Raw genomic sequence first — 16,825 nt, 5'->3', positions numbered from 1 at the left:
CTCAATTACAGGGTCTAGTGGTTTTAGGAAAACTCTTGTGATCTTGTGGCCTGATTCATTTTAAGTATCTACCCTTTTGACCTCACTGTCTCTTTTCCAAAATATTAGTCCACCAAGGAAAGAACAATGCATGTTTTCTAATCCTCCAATTTGCTTTGGCACTTCAACAATGTCAGATTATCACAGATTCCAGAATGGGATTAGGGCAAATCCAGCAATCATATGTCAAAACTACATCCCACTGGCCATTTGATGCACTCCGGGCAGAAACCAGTGCATGAGAATAGACTGGTGGGGGGGGGGTTTAGAGATTTGGCCTCCCAGTTTATACTTTATAGCTTACCCCTCACTCCCCCCTTCTTTCTGGGACTCAAGGAGCGCTGGTTGAAACAAATGGCCTTTATTTTGTATTATATCAGCATTCAAAGATTTTACACAGATTTCTAACATGCCAAATGTATATTAACATCAAACGAAAAACTGAAAGGCAAACAGCAGGTAGGTAGGCAGACAGCAGAGATTATTGTCAAGTAGAAAAAGGCCATTTAAAAAAAACAAAAAAAAAAACACAAGAGTTTGATCTCATTCATGGTCATATTGATCTCATTCATGGTCATATCAGTGCAACAGTGATAAACCTTCAGCACGTTGGGAATCACAGATTTCATAGCATACCGCTAACATGTTTAGCTTTTCTCTTGCGCTTTTAGTCCCACGCATGATATGACTGGTAACACTGATCCAGAGGCTCCCTTCACCTGTGATCCAGATGGTGATACAATGATATGTGTATACATACTTAATTAGACACTCCCACATAAGAGAGGCGTCAAACAGCAGAAACATTACAGTACTGAGTACAGTAACAATGCCCAGAGTAACAGCAGGGGGAATAAAGAAGGGTTGGAGTTGGAGGAGGTGCGTCATAAAATAACAAAAACACACGTTTGTTCAGACAGCCGGGTTGACGTGCATATGAGAGGATGCATTGCTCATTGCAAGGTTGCTTGTGTTTCCAAGGCAAACCCGAGGTAATTCAGGCAGTACATGCACACATAAAAAAGGAACAGGAAAAAGAAATCAATATACTGTATATAAAAAAATCTATATGTCTTCTTCACTTCCGGCTACCATCCTGCCTTCTCCAGTGCAGTAATAGATTACCGTGCAGCTTCCAGCTATCTTGTTCTAGTCGGCATATATCAGATATGTGTAAGGTTGTGTGGGAGTGGTGTGATGTGAATATGTGTGTGTCCGGTGTGTGTCTGTTCTCTTTGCTCCCGTCTTAGGCAACAGTTTGGCGCTCAGGTTCAGGGTGTTCAGTGCTGTGCTGCGGTGTTCGGTCCAGATCACCCCTGCAGAAAGCGGACCCGTGTGTGTGTGTGTTTGTTTGTCACTCTCCATTCATCCGCCTGTGCTTGATACCAGGCTCACATTAGTAGAAAACATGCACTTATTTTGTGAAGAGATACAAACAGTACTCGAATTCTTAAAGTCATAAGAACACTGTTGGTGATAGTAAGTGGTTGGGTTGGCTGCGGTGTTCTGTTTAAATGCAGGAACATAGAGGACCCGTATCCCTGGGCAACGGTACTGGACTCTTGTGTTCTATCCTCTGGCGGTGTATTCTGGGCAAGCGTTTCTATGGCGATAAGTCATGATGTAGGTGGCAGTCTGGTGCCACCAGTAGAACATCAGCACCACCAGGACGTGCCAAACCTGGTGACTGGCCCCTAGGTAATTCACATGACCTACAAAATGGTTCAGAGCGAGGTGTTAATGTGGTTCTCCTGCTTTCGACAAAAGGTCACAGGGCTAAAACAACAATGACAGGAATTGGAGATCTTTCTCTAAAATAATGCACATTGATTTGAAATTCCTTTCAAATTCATATTTATATCAAAACGGAACCACAACTGACGCTAGTCATTGTTAGCCTGTGTTTCTTTAATCTTAGTTCAATCATTATTTCTGTATAACCATCAAATAAAAAGGTCTCAAGGGTACTTTCACAAGTTATTTCAAAGAATAATGACTTATTTTCAAAACCACCATCTCTGCACCCAGTTTTCAAAATGTTGGCTACATGACAATGTGACAGTCATTTTGGGGTACGCTAGATAGTGGAAAAGACTTGATGAACACTCACCTGGGAAATAGCGCTCTGGGATCTTGGTGATGTAGAACATGAAGGCCGAGGCAGCGATCAGGTACATGAGCATCACCCGGGGGAAAAACGACTGGTGGAAGAAACACAGCACATTTTCAAACCCAGATCTCTGAGCTCAAACACATCTGCTTGGGTGTACACAACACCAAATGACTGACGCACAAAAAGACCTGTATGCACTCCCAAAAGTCTAACGCTGGCCAGAGGAGTTCAGGCTTGTGTAAAGAGGGCAACCTCCCTCCCCCTGTGTTGTCTGAGGCGACCGTTCTGAGTAGCGTGCCGTCTCACCTGAACGATGTCGGTGCCGAAGCCTCCGTTGATCCAGACCCAGTGGCAGGCGGGCAGCACGCCGAAGGCGGCCACGAAGCAGAAGAGCGCCGAGCGCACCAGCTTCCACTCCTGGCTCAGGTAGAGCGGGTGCACCTGCGCACTGAACACAGCCAGGATGAGCACCAGCACCGTCCCCAGGTACACCTGACGCCAGAACTGAGGAAGAGCATGGTGAAGAACATTAGAGGTTTCTGTAGTTTACTGAGAGCAGCAATAAAGGTATAGTCTTTCTCAAACTATGCTTAAAGTAAGGGTCATCTTCATTCAATACATTTACACTACATTTAGTACAGCCACAAAATGACTAACAAGTTGAAGGAATTAATGTCATTAGTATGTGTGGTTGCTAGTAGACCTTCGCACAGGAGCGGCCGGAGCCACTTTCTAGAATCATCTATTTATAGGCGGCTTACACTGTTGCAGTAGAAGGCATAGAAGACTCCTGGTACATAGCAGCCCAAAATGCCAATGGAGATGCCAGCGTAGTCCAACGCCAACCAGCGGCGACAGGTCTTCTCAGAGCGGTGGCAGGAGAACAGGTGGTAACCCACTGAGCAAAGCATGCACACCTGAGAGAACGGGCACATCGTTTAATCTCTGGCACTGATTGGCAACACATTCCTTACGTTTCAGGCTACTTTGATCTTCCTGATAGCAAAGACACATGATTTTGTACCGATACAGCAGGGTTTATTTTGTATTCCACACACACACACACACACACACACACACACACTATATATATATATACAGATGTATATGTATAGATGTATAAAATATATAATGTAGATGTATATAATATATATATATATAGACACACACATATACACACTTTTCATGTCAAGTTGCAGTTTGGTTAGTAGTAAACATACATTTAAATGCAAGTTGTCAGGTGTTAATAATGAAATGTTGAACGATAAACAAAGGAGATACATTTGTGTAGACAAAGAAAGAGCTGGTCCACCTTCCACATCTATGAAGAGCAGTAATCTGCGACAAGGACTTAAGTAAACAAAGCCAGCCAATAGGTACCAGTCCCTTTGTGATCGGCTTACCTGGAAGCAGAAGAGCCCTATTGCGTAGATGACATAGTCTTCCCTAGAGGCTCCTGCGGCTGGTAGCACCGTGGACATATCGTTCACCCCCATAGAGAGGAACAAGAGGAACCCCAGCAGGTGACTCCAGATGTTTACGGTCTCGTTGGAGAGGATGAAAATACTAATTCAAGGAGACAAAAAGACCGATACAAATTAAGTTTAGGTATGTTGGGGTAGGCTCGAGGTTCCATTCACGAGCAAAGTATATGCCTACAAAGGTCAGTCACCCCACCTCCTTAAGCAGAGCTTCGACGGCAGGTGTGCTCTGTATCCATCCGTGATGTATGGATTCTCCTTCAAAAACATCGGTATTTGTTCGTATGTGAACAAGCGAATGCCCCTTGGGATGAGTACTGGCCAATACTGGTAGCTCCCAAGTTCAATATAGTGGGTACTTTTTTTCAGTAGTTTTGGAGGCATCTTGGTAAAGATGGAATTGCAGCTGACGCGGAATGACTGAGAAAAAACAAGTTCATCAACTCATAAAGCCGGAAATCACTGCCACTATATTCCAGAAAACATGTCATAACTCGCCGTGAAGTATCCAAGTTGACAAGCCATCATTAAGTGTAGCTAGCTAAACGTCAACAGGAAGGTAACAATAGTGACACATCCTAACTTAACATTTTCAAATCTTGGGAGATATTTACGAGTCGCTAGAGGCATTGACTTTCGAAACTGGACAGTAGCCAAACTAAGCACCCGCAGACGAGCTGCAAGATATCCAATATCAAATCTGTCCTTGCTAGTAACCGTTAGCAGTGCTTGCTAGCTATTGTTAGCCATGCCGACATGCATTTTGAAGTCGATGTATGGAATTTTACCTTTCAGATAAAGGCCCTTAAGGCCTGTGTTTAAATGTTATGATAAATCCATTTTAAATACAGCTAATCAGTTGTCTCCACGACTTGTATCTGATACATGACTGTTACTTAACCGCTAGCTAGCCGGGTACGTTCACAGACAGATACCGGCTGGAATAAATAAATAAACCACCCCAGGTTACAAAATAGCCCTGCGCCGAGAATCTGGAAGACCCCATTTATGCATATGTTGTACTGCCTGCATAGAATAGTAGATATATGTTAAATAAAGGAAATTTCATGTCAGAATTAAGTTTAATTGCCATATTCAATTTTTTTAAGGCATTATTAAAAAACATTTCATGGCTACAATCCGTCGAGGAAATAAGAGACTGGAACTCCAGAGACTGGAAACAAAAGGTTGATTCTCTTATGTCCTTATTCCCTTACAGACGTCTAACAAAATGATTAGGTCTTGGGTACAGTACAAACAAATGTTGCAGTCTACGTGACGTTTAAGATTACAAAATGCTAGTGTCTCCAGGTCAAGTCTGGTCATTGAGACAAAGCTAACAAAGTTTGAGGCTGATAACTGTTTAAATCCCTACAAAGACAGATTCTCTACGAGAATATTCTCATTGGCTGCACATACAGACCAGTACAGAAACCTGTAGGTTAATATTTTAGAAGGTATAAACTCATGCGGTAAAATTTGTATTGAAACACCATGAATGACAGGCCTAGACAGAGCACGGGCAAATTGTGTTAAACACCACTGTCAGTAACTGCCAATGCGAATGTTTAGTTAACAATAATATTGATCGTGTCTAAAAGTATTATGTAAATAAGTACCATCCTTTCCAGCATATTTTTTATTAAGAAAACTGAAACTAAAATGTAACACTTCATGAAATAGATTAGGTGAGTACATACACTACAGTGCACAATCAAAGAGACTGATACAGTAAGGCTAGGATTGTATCATTCATTGTCAAATTAAGAAAGTCAGAAAAATATACAGTAAAAAGTTCAGTGGAACTCACAAAGTTGGTTATTTTATCTCCACATTCAGTTTCAAATGTTGGCAAGGCAAGAGTTACGTGTTCCATGTTGAGTAGTGGGCAGTGTAGCTTGTAAGGAGGCTGATTCTTTCCCTACAAAGACCACTGTTCACTTGCAGGCAAAATCATATTTACAACCACTGTCACGACATTGTTAAATGTTCTCATATCTCAGTGTTACAACAAAAAGAAAATACAAAAAGCTTAGCAACAACCTTCATTTATATACAATATTAAAAAATACAAAAACAAAACCAGAACAGAGCTGTGAGACTTGGTAATCACATCATGATTATGCAGCCAATTTGACTCTGCAAAAGAAATATGTTAAAGGGGTAACATTTATTTTGATAAAACCTATCAAAATGAAAACCTGATAAAAAAATGTAGCATAATGCATTCATGATATGATTATATTTTTGCACGACAAGGCACAATTTCATGTATTTCTTCTTGTTGGGAATCAGGCACGTTCAGAACACCTTTGGTTTACTGGCTCTGGACCCGAGTGAATTTTATACAGCGTCCCTGAAACATAGACACAAAAGATGTAAACATTAGGCTACTCCAGTGAAGACACAAACTTAAGGACCCATTTGAATCAACATTCATTTTCATTTAATTTCGGCTATCTAATTAAATCAAATAAATGAGACGTATGACATGGATGGTTCTTTTGTGTCTCCTTAAATAGAAAATAGCTGCTGTCAACTGGTCTGCGCTGTAATGACCAATCCTGACAGACCTGCTGTGTCCTAAATTTAATGCTGGTAACTACCAAAGCTCCAGCACGCACATCACATAGTAGCACATCTCAGTACTAATTTGTAACTGATGTTGCTACTTCTTCCAACAGGAGTGTGTGTCAAAATGCATGCTATATCACTGGACAGTGTTTTGACATTCTGACATTAACGATAATTTAGAGTAATTGAATCCATTTGAGAGGCCTTTGACTTTAATAGGCAATGAGGAAGGAGTCTCAGGAATTAGGCTAATCGTGTGGTACGAAACAACTGGCACGGCAGTCACTCTGGTCCAATCAGTGAGAGCAACACGACGCCCTAGCCACAAAGCAGGTACCAGTCTGGGACAAATAATGCGCTACTTAAGAACACTATGACCATGCCTCAGACCATCACAGGTCAACACTATGCTTCTGTTGTATCTAGTGAAGAGTTTACCATGTTTTTTTATACCATGGAGTGGTTTAATATTTCTGTACATTTCAATTTTTTACATGTACAGATACTGTATGCACAGATATTGTGAATAGTGTAGCCTACTCATATTATGGAAATGTATTAATGCAATTACTTCAAGAATCTACTAATATATACTGAATAGACTGACACCACTGTCCATCATCCAATCCATTTCCAAATTACCCCTCGGCACAAAATGTAAAAATAAAAGGCCTGACTATTTCTTCGCATAACCTACAGATACAGGGGTCACCACAGCAACATCAGTCCTAATAGGCCTACATGTGCCCTACATGTGCCCCAGGTCCAGTGCTTCTGTGACCCTCAGAGGCCTCTACAACAACCAATAACTGTCACTTTTGGAAGAAATGCTAGAAAAACATACATTTCTTCTGTGAATACTAGCTACCAGCGAGAAACCACCACAAATACAGATTGACAGTCTGCGAGGCCAGGGTCAAGATGTCAGCCCTTCTGTGCTGAGGGAAAGGGCCACGTCCATCTCCCCACCCCCGTTCATTACCGCAGCGCCCATGCCGCCTCGTTAGCGTCTTCAAGGGCCCTGACAGCGCGGGGCACATCTCTGAGTGTAATGACACTAATGGCTGGAAAACAAGAGGAGGGACCGGTGTGGGGTCATGCAGCTCACTTAACGACCAGCCACACGCGACCAGCCGCAGCTCCTCTTGTGTCAGCACGGGTAGGAAGGTAGGTGCGTGCGCTGGGGGGGGACGGAGGGGGGGATACAGGGGGAGGGGGGGGGGTAGGGTCGCTGGGACCCGTCTCCTTCCTCTCGTGCCACGGCAGGCATGTCACCATCCCGCTTGGGACTCATCATAGTGGAAGGGATCAAGCACTGGAGACAGGGCTGAGGAGACACACGTGATGGGGGGGGGGGGGGGGGGGGCGGCACTAAACAAGCACAGCAACCTCCTCACTGGAGACTGGACCACTCCAGAGATGGGAGATGGTCCAGTGAAAGCAATTATCTCACAAAGTGCCTGACAGTATCAACAACATACACACGCTGTTAAAGATGCTGAGCCGGGCGTGGCTGAGTATTCTAGTGTTGCCACGGGAACCCTCATGAGAAAAATCAAACAGCTTCCCGATTAAATATTGATGAACTTGTAGATGTGGAAATATATCTTATGGATAGTAACAATGGATAATGTTTCACCTGATCCTCTGCTGTTGGTCTCATCACAGCAACCCGATGGTACTGCCGACGCAGCAGTGCACCCATAGCATCAAAGCGTCCCTGCAAAAGATTTAGAAAGCACATATAGTGTGTAGAAAGCACTTTGTTTTAGGTATGCATTCAGTTTGGGCTGCAAACGGATAGAGTGCTTAGATGTGTAGTTTTAATGACTTGTGCTGTTTTGTCGTGTGAGAACACAAGAATACAAAACATCTAGGCAAGAACCCTCTCAGCATCGTGAAACAGTCAACATTTAAGACCGCTCAGAGCTCCAGCATTACACTGACACACTATAAAAACAGTCTCTCAGGATCTCAGGAAGTTTAAAAAATACATTTTAGATATTTTATTTCTCCTTCAAAGACACATCTATAAGAAGAGGGTTTGAAATAGAGAATTCACCAGCAGACTAAATTCATTCATGGAATATTGAAAACAAATGTAGTGGGAAAACAAAATATGTAATTTACTCAGCAAAGGCTAAAGTGTGCCTCACACCCTGCTGTTCAGAACAACGCACATGAAAAGCTTGTTTGGGCTCATAGTGGTCATAGTCCCGACCCAAGTGGTGAATTGTAGGTCTAGTGAAGTCAGCGACGTACCTCTCTGCAGGTGTAGTCTCACCTTTATAGGGGTGTACCATTTGGACTGTTGATGGGGGTGGTGTAGATATGTGGGGGGCGGCCTGCTGGGAGGCTTCCTGATGATGGGCTCTTCCACTTCTTCTGGCATCGTGACGACAGCATTCTTGGCTTTCTCAAGTCGCGCCCCCTCCTCTGTTGACCCTTTGTCCCCCCAGCGCACCTGAAGGACACAGTGTCCACATTTAGAGCTGTCTGTCAAACTGCGATTCACAACATCCAAATGAACACTCGTTATGAAGCATAACAGCAAAACCATTTATCAGACCTTGTATTCGCTTTTGAAATTGGACTTTTGTGTCCCAGCACCATACATGACAAAGTGGCTTTTCAGGTTAAACTCACCTCCATACGTCTGATTCCACCGGCCCCTCTCCCCCCATAGTACGATGCATCCACCATGGGCCACTTGGTCTTTGGCTGCGGCTCTTCCTCTGGTTCCTGTGGGAGAACCAGAATAATAAGGTGCGAGAGCACGGTCATGGAGGCATCTTATCATTCAACATCTCTCCACCATCTTATCATTCAACATCTCTCCACCATCTGCATTGGATAAAACAGTGTGGTGATTCATTTTTGCTATCGGGCCAGTGATGTGAGATTGGATCGCCCATATATACACTCATAAACACAATCACATCCAAATCAAGACATGTGAGATTCGTTAAGGAGTTATTTGTCATCACTGTGCGTGATATATTTCAGCTTGCTTACAGGCATAGGGATGGGAGGGGGAGGGACAGGAGGAGGAGGGTCCTTGATGACCTGAAATAAAAAAGATTTTTGTTAAGAAACCAAAGCTTGACAGTTTCACAACATCACAGTGCTTTCTTTGGAACATTTTAATAACACTAATATTCTGATGAAGGTCTGGCTTTGTCTTTCACACATCAAAATGAATATGATATAACACAGGCTCGCAGTTCATGCTGACTTCCCTTGAGAAAACAAGTCTCAAGATTGTTCAAATCAAACTAATGTGAAAATTGGACGCGTGTCAGCAAAGCAGTGTGATGAAACTGAAAACACCAACTCACGATAGTGCAGCACAACGGCCAGAACCACCAGACGACAGCCAGGCCCAGCAGCAGGAGCAGAACCAGGACCAACACCAACACCACCAGCCCACTGGACTGTCAGACAACATCAGTCAATGTGTTACCCCATCGCATATCACATATCCATATTAGTAGTTGTCATCCAAAGAGACATCAAATGTAAAAAGTTAAATGAAAGTAAAAGTAAAGTCACAATGACTATATTTTCAACCAATTCAATGCCATTACAGAACACTGTACAATGGCTTTCCATTCAAAGAGTATGAGTTTATACTCAAAGTATGTTTTAATAGCACTTGTACTTCATAACTATAAAATCTTGACCCTCTCAAGCTGATGAAGCGAAAATGACATATTATGCACATATTATGATTTGATATAGATTCTAAAGGCTGGTGGTAAACTGCCAAGGTTGGAGGACTCACACAAGTAGTGGCATGTATCGTCACTGGACTTGAAATAAAAGACTGTCCTTTGTTGAAGCTGATCAAAACCTCAATGGATCTACAAAGACAGATCAACGTTTACATTTCAGCGTTAAAAGATGTGGCTGTTTTACTTTCATGTTAACATATTCTGGTGCCTATCAGGGAACCTTGTAGCAGGCATAACATTCCATGTTTAACTATAATTCATGATGTAACCTGTAAAACAGCCTGTTGTTGGCACCTCATGGGTTTACATTACATTACATTAACTATTAACCTCAGGGAGCATGGGAAGGAGGGGTGTGTGTTAGAGAGAGAGAGAGAGAGAGAGAGAGAGAGGAGAGAGAGAGAGAGAGAGAGAGAGAGCGAGATAACAGAAATTCGGGTCAATTTTCAAAGTTCAGAGTTGTCTCACTGGCAAAGTCATGGGATACCAGAGTCTCACTGCCAAGGCAAACACAAATGTAACAGTTGGGTAAACATTCACCACACACACACACACACACACACACACACACATTTTATTTTTATTCAGGAGACATTTTCGGCAAGCCAACTAATGGAATAGTCAACGAGATCTCATTCTATCACGGTGGCATAGCAACAGCTGGTGCGGCTGAAAAGTCCATTGTGCCATCCAAGCACTCCGTAAGTGATACTTACTCTCCGACCTCCTGCAACACTGGAGCTGGACACAGAATGTAATTGTCCTGCACTAGAGTCGGCCTCTCATCTGGGAGGAAAGGGAGAGAACGGCATGATCTGACTGCCCAGAGTCGAACACTGAGACATTATTGTGTGTTTTAATGCCACTCGGATCCTCATGAGCTCTGAAGGCCGTGGCTACATAATACTGTGGCTGTTGATGTGCAGCTTTAACCAAATGAAGAGCATAATACCGTGGCTGTTGATACTGTGGCTGTGGCTGTGGCCGAACGAAGAGCTGTGGCTGGAGGCTTATGTTTTGCTCAGAGTATTCCCTTGATGTGCTGGGATCCCCCCATGGCTACGCACCGCACTGTGCTCTTGAATGATTTATGCCTGTGACATTCCATATTGGTCTTCTCATGCCTTATGGCAGGGGATGGTCGAGGGACAGTGTGTGTGGGCGAATCACGGAGGAATGTGTTTGTTGCACTCACTGTAAGTATGATGATTGACGGTGAGGGTGCAGACCACACCCTCTGGTGTCCTACCCCGGGCGAATCCGTTTCCTCGGAGGACAATGTTGAAAGACTCTGCGGTACAACATCCATTCTTTTCAGTGTTTTTTAAAAGCAGGCTTGGAATAAACAGTCACTTTTGTCACAGACCAGTTCTGTCAATATTACTGACGCCCGGCGCCACTTACCATTTACACAAACACTGGAAGGCTCTACTCTGTAGATTTCAGTGCAAGATTTCTTGAGGATCTATAATAACAACAAAATAATGACTTAGGATATATCATTATGTTTTAGTATAATTATTATACATTATTGTAATAACACCCATAAAAAATGTTACACCCACAGAAATGACATGAAAAAAGTAACATCATGTAAAATATATTAAATTTACATCAAGTAAAATATATTATTATATCAACTAAGTCATTTCTTTGAATAGAGTCTCTGCTAAAAACTCTATATAACAAAGTAAATATCACGATAATCAAGATCAGGCTATATTTCTGGTTCCTAAAACCAACCCACGCTATATTGACTTTGTAGCTTGTTATGGGTGTGTGTGTGTGTGTGTGTGTGTGTGTGTGTGTGAGTGTGTGTGTGTGTGGCTCCCTCACCGAATTCACAATGCTTTTAAGGGCCTGAAAGCCCTCCAGCACGGGAAACACCTGATCTCTGCTATCAGCGATGTCGACAAGCTGTGGGACGGAAAGCAGAGGCTCGTTTGCAAGTGCGTCCTGACGTTCGCCGCACGCAGAGACTCAGGCCTACTGTACAAACAAACACAATGTCAGTCCCTGTTACAGCGGGCCAGATTATGTTTTCCTGTGGTGGGTATCCAAGCCTGCTTCAAAGAGCACAGAGACACAGACAGGATGTGAGGCTGGCAGAATCCAATTAGACGGTAATATCTAGGTTCCTGCGTAGGGGGAGTAGGAGCAGCCTGCTACCATCAGGCAGTGAGGAAATAGTCTGGAGGAAATACTCACACTGTACAAATCTGTTTTTTTTTTTTCCCAAGAAGGGAAGAATTAACCGACTAAAATACTGACCATAACATTTCAATAGGGTCAGTGTAAAACTGGTCATCACTCATTTGATACACGTCTCTTGTTGATTGGGGCCATTTTATCCTCTAGCAGCTTGTGAACACACTCAGCGAAGCAATGTGTCAACAGGTCAAGGCTCTTGCCATGTCACATAGGGCTGCCTGTATGCCACGTCAGTCACATAGGGCTGCCTGTATGCCACGTCAGTCACATAGGGCTACCTGTATGCCACGTCAGTCACATAGGGCTACCTGTATGCCACGTATGCCACGTCAGTCACATAGGGCTGCCTGTATGCCACGTCAGTCACATAGGGCTGCCTGTATGCCACGTCAGTCACATAGGGCTACCTGTATGCCACGTCAGTCACATAGGGCTACCTGTATGCCACGTCAGTCACATAGGGCTACCTGTATGCCACGTCAGTCACATAGGGCTACCTGTATGCCACGTCAGTCACATAGGGCTACCTGTATGCCACGTCTGGGGAGTCATATCAAGTACATAAAGCAGAGATAATACTTATGGAAAATACAGACCTGATTCGCATCAAAGTCTTTCACACCAACACAGTACACCCTGGCACCAAACAATCTGGCATCATTTGCCTGTTTGAGAACAAAAATAAATATGTAATGCAAAGACCTGCACCTGAACTAACACGTGAACAATAAACTGTGACCACTTTTTTTTCAAACCACCAGTATTTGCGCCACATTGATTGTGGTCTACAGTCACCACCATAAGGCTGAATGGTAACAATGGCCATGTCATGCCATATCAGGGAGGTGCACTCTTATCACTATGGTTACGGTCTCTTTCTCCATTTCATGTGCTGGCAAATCAGGGCCAGGACGCTTGCTTAATGACAATGATAAGAATCATTTAGGTTAAAAAAAAAACATTTTGTGCATGTAGTCATTCTGTGGCAGCTATCATCAAATGAGGTTGTATTTGTTTCTAGGACTGGCCCAAGTAGCTGTCAATGAGCACTAAAACAGGAAGCAAGACACCGGATGAGACAACCAACCAGTCAATGAACACATCATTGAATCCCTTCCACCCAAACAATTCTGCTATACTGAGCAAAGTTATCTAACTGGGACGATGGAAACGTGCAAGGCATGGTGTGTCACTCTTACTTACGAGATGGTGCCAGTGTAGAAATGCCTCTGAACCAGTTACTAGCTACTATCAGATCTATGAAGCGGAAAAGCAGCTAGGGCTTCTAGCACGGAGCCAAATGTCCAACTGTACCTCCTCCACTGTGAGCTGATAGGGGTAGACGTCCAGCTTTCCATCCGTTAAGGCAATAATGATGCTGGATGCCCTGGTGGTTTGTGCTTTCATCTGCTCCAAAGCCTAGAGAGAGAGAGAGAGAGAGAGAGAGATCCCTGTATGACACAACTGCCTTGGAATACACTGTGATTACGATTACACTACATTCGTTTGTCACTTCAAATCAGCTTGCCGATTAAAGCTCTTCACAAATTTGCTAAATGAATTTGTCTTCTGTTTTAGCAGCACTCGTCGTGAGAAGGTGTGGCGGCTAACTACATATGCGTCAGAGGAGAGATGCTAGATGATCTGTTACACTACTAGATTGACACCAACCAAGAACCAGGGATGTTCCTTGTGTAGGGGCTCACCTTCAAGCTCATTTTAAACCCTTTGTTTGTCTTGATGTGTGTGTGTGTGTGTGTGTGTGTGTGTGCTTGTGTGTGTGTGTGTAGTATGTGTATGTGAGTGTAGTATGTGTGTGTGTGTGTGTGTGTGTGTGTGTGTGTGTGTGAGTGTAGTATGTGTGTGTGTGTATGTGTGTGTGTGTGTGTGTGTGTGTGTGTGTAGTATGTGTGTGTGTGTGTGTGTGTGTGCGGTGTGATAGGTGAAAATTCACCCTAGTTACCTCAGGACTCCGGAGCTGCATATAAGTATATTTATTAGACAAACAACAATTGCAATCGGGCTCACTCCCAGCACAAGGCTGAAAGTGAAGCAATATTAAACACATTGCACAAGGTTTATATAGACAGAAGTTTAGCGTTCAGTAGGGATCTCTGACGTCCGAGGCTCCCTGTCTTGCAAGGATGGCAGTTTTGCACAAGGTCGGAAGAAGCACAGTTCCCTTCTTATCACCTCTGGTCTAAACATGCTCTTGTACAAATGCAGACTAAGTGGCACCTAATAATCTAAGTTACAAACACGCAGAAACACAGAAAAGCCATGTTCCTGCTTACATAAGTACATGATTCATATAAGGTAATTAATAATACAAGGCACTTGATTATTATATTCTTAAGTCATTAACAGTGTTTGGAAATGATCTCCATCAGTGTGTGTGTGTGGGTCTGTGTGTGTGTGTGTTTGTGTGACTTTACCTTCTTCATCCCCTCGTGCATGTAGGTCTCTCCGGCTGGTATGACCTCGCTCAGCTCACTCAGGCCTCGGTCCACCTTCGCTCTGAAGACAAACACAGTCAGGCTCCCTTAGGAGTCATAAATGGGTTGGAGGTGCTCATGTTGCCATGTAAAGTGATTACAGAGATTGTGTGTGGTGCGCGGAGGAATTTGGGTGTAAAAGCGTTTCCCGACAGTCTAGTGAGTGTGATGAGATGAGAGGGACGGGGCAGCGCATGTCAGACAGTACCTGTCTCCAGTCAGAGGCAGTATAACTTCGGCACTGGAGGAGAATACTATAAAAGACACCCTCATTCTGGGGCTGAAAACAAACACAAAGACGTTAAAGTGCAAGCATAGTCGTGGGACAAAGCTAAATTCATCTTGCATCATTCTTGTGGCACATTGAGTTATGGTGGATATGCGGGTATGTTAAATTTGTAGCTACTGTAAGTATAAATCACAAATGCTCTGTGGCTTCTACACCATATGCAAACCTAGAGTTATTCTCTAAAAAAAACATCCTGGGACCATTTGGGAATAAAGGACCACATTTGAGTCAACACTTTTTGTCGTCCTGTCTGTCCTGACTCCTTGCCACCACCATTACAGCACCCTTTACTAGGTCCGCCCGCCACAGTGCGTGCTGAGCAAACATGATGTAGTGCCATGCTTGTGAAGTTAAAATAAGTAATACACAATTACGTTTAAAACGGGACACATGTGCTACCCGCTGGCCCTAGCGATGGGAGCTGTGGCGTCCTGTGCTCAGGGGCTTTGATATCACATAGAGAAGCAGACATATCCACTCAAATGAATGTTTATTAACCAACCCTCTGTGAATGAAACTATTAGCATAGACATATCACACAGACATACTCTTGTAAACATGTGTAAAATGTTATAAAAGTCAGTTGTTATGTTATTGTAAGTACTTTTATTGATGTCTTCAATGTCCACCACTAGGCTAGATAATATTGGAAAACAATGCACCTGGCTTTAAGCTTTCCCCCATCACTGTCAACCGAAACAGCCTTGACCCTGTGGTTTGTTTACCTTACGAAGCGGTTGGTGAGCTGTTCAACAAACTCATAGATCTCAGGCCAGTTACCGGCAACACTCCCAGACCTGCAACAAAATGGAGTCGGAGAGCACTTTCAGAGACTACACAGGCCTATATAAGGATCCTGGTGGTGGGCTCTTCAAAGGGTCTGTTAAATGACTAAAAATACCATCTGTAATCAAATAGAGGTGACGTTCCACCCAAGCCGGGCAAACATTCAAAAGTGGTGCTGGTATGATAAACACACACACCAGTTTGGGATTTCCAGGGCAAGGCATAGGCAGAGTATGAATGATTGTCATGTGAAGGAACTTAAACAATATAATACCCTCATAACAATCTCAGTTGAATTGTGTGTGCTGGAGAGAGTAGTTGTGTGTATGTCCTTGTTGTGTGCATATGAGGGAGAAGAGTATCGGTCTGTGTAACACACATACGCAGAGAGAGAGAGAGAGAGAGAGAGAGAGCTCTTGAAAATAAACTTCCTTGTATTCCAACATAAACACTGCATATGATGACAAAGACCAGCGCCAATCTTTCTTGTAGATCCGAAAAGCTGTACGTTCAAAATGATCAGACTCACTTACCTATCCAGCACAAAGTACAGATCAAAAGCTCCTTGACAGGAGTCATCTTCGCCTTTACAGAAACTGTTTAAAAGAACTGTGCACAACTGCAGGAGCGCGATGCCCGTCCAAACACTATTCCGCAGCTTGCCTGTTCTCATAATAGTTACAAGGACAAAATTCTAACGTTCTCAAAAAATCAAATCAATTCAACTACACTGGATCACGCGCTGCTAGAGAATGCAGTTAGTCACCTGCACAAATACATGCGCAAAACAAAACAAAACGTCGTCATATTCGCGCCTAAAACTAATAGAGATCAGATACACGATATAATACAATAGGATTAGTTAAGTAGCATGACACTCCAAAACATTCGGGACGAATACAGTCTCACGCCTTTCCTTATGACAGCAGCTGAAACATTCATGCAATGAGCATGCGCAGAATAATGAGAGTTGCGTTTATTTCATTATGGGGCAGTACAGTAACAGTGAATATAAGAGCGGAGAAATCTAAAACAGCAGTCTTCAGCTTCAGTGAAACTGAAATTGTGTTTCCACTATATCGTTGTATTTTGTATCTTTAATT

General features: G+C 43.2%; 2 protein-coding genes across 2 annotated transcripts; both read right to left on the bottom strand.

Annotated features, from left to right (window-relative positions):
* Positions 1–379: 379 nt before the first annotated feature.
* paqr3b (progestin and adipoQ receptor family member IIIb) lies at positions 380–4,582 on the bottom strand. Its single transcript, XM_012821143.3, has 7 exons — positions 4,422–4,582; positions 3,830–4,053; positions 3,556–3,718; positions 2,914–3,069; positions 2,459–2,656; positions 2,150–2,240; positions 380–1,751 (listed from the first exon to the last, which is right to left on the bottom strand). Exons 2-7 carry the CDS (start codon positions 4,015–4,017, stop codon positions 1,609–1,611), a joined length of 939 nt encoding a protein of 312 aa, XP_012676597.1. The 5' UTR covers positions 4,018–4,053; positions 4,422–4,582; the 3' UTR covers positions 380–1,608.
* A 675-nt stretch (positions 4,583–5,257) lies between these two features.
* Positions 5,258–16,661, bottom strand: antxr2b (ANTXR cell adhesion molecule 2b). Its single transcript, XM_042709399.1, has 17 exons — positions 16,256–16,661; positions 15,662–15,733; positions 14,856–14,927; positions 14,588–14,669; positions 13,467–13,571; positions 12,749–12,817; positions 11,778–11,858; positions 11,346–11,406; positions 11,137–11,232; positions 10,658–10,727; positions 9,992–10,070; positions 9,546–9,641; positions 9,223–9,273; positions 8,854–8,949; positions 8,492–8,671; positions 7,847–7,927; positions 5,258–5,989 (listed from the first exon to the last, which is right to left on the bottom strand). Exons 1-17 carry the CDS (start codon positions 16,393–16,395, stop codon positions 5,951–5,953), a joined length of 1,470 nt encoding a protein of 489 aa, XP_042565333.1. The 5' UTR covers positions 16,396–16,661; the 3' UTR covers positions 5,258–5,950.
* Positions 16,662–16,825: the final 164 nt, after the last annotated feature.

Source organism: Clupea harengus, chromosome 12, assembly GCF_900700415.2.
Source record: "Clupea harengus chromosome 12, Ch_v2.0.2, whole genome shotgun sequence".
In the NCBI taxonomy this organism is placed as follows: Eukaryota; Metazoa; Chordata; class Actinopteri; order Clupeiformes; family Clupeidae; genus Clupea; species Clupea harengus.
Note: the sequence above shows the minus strand (reverse complement) of the source record. Positions and strands in the feature narration are given on the sequence as shown.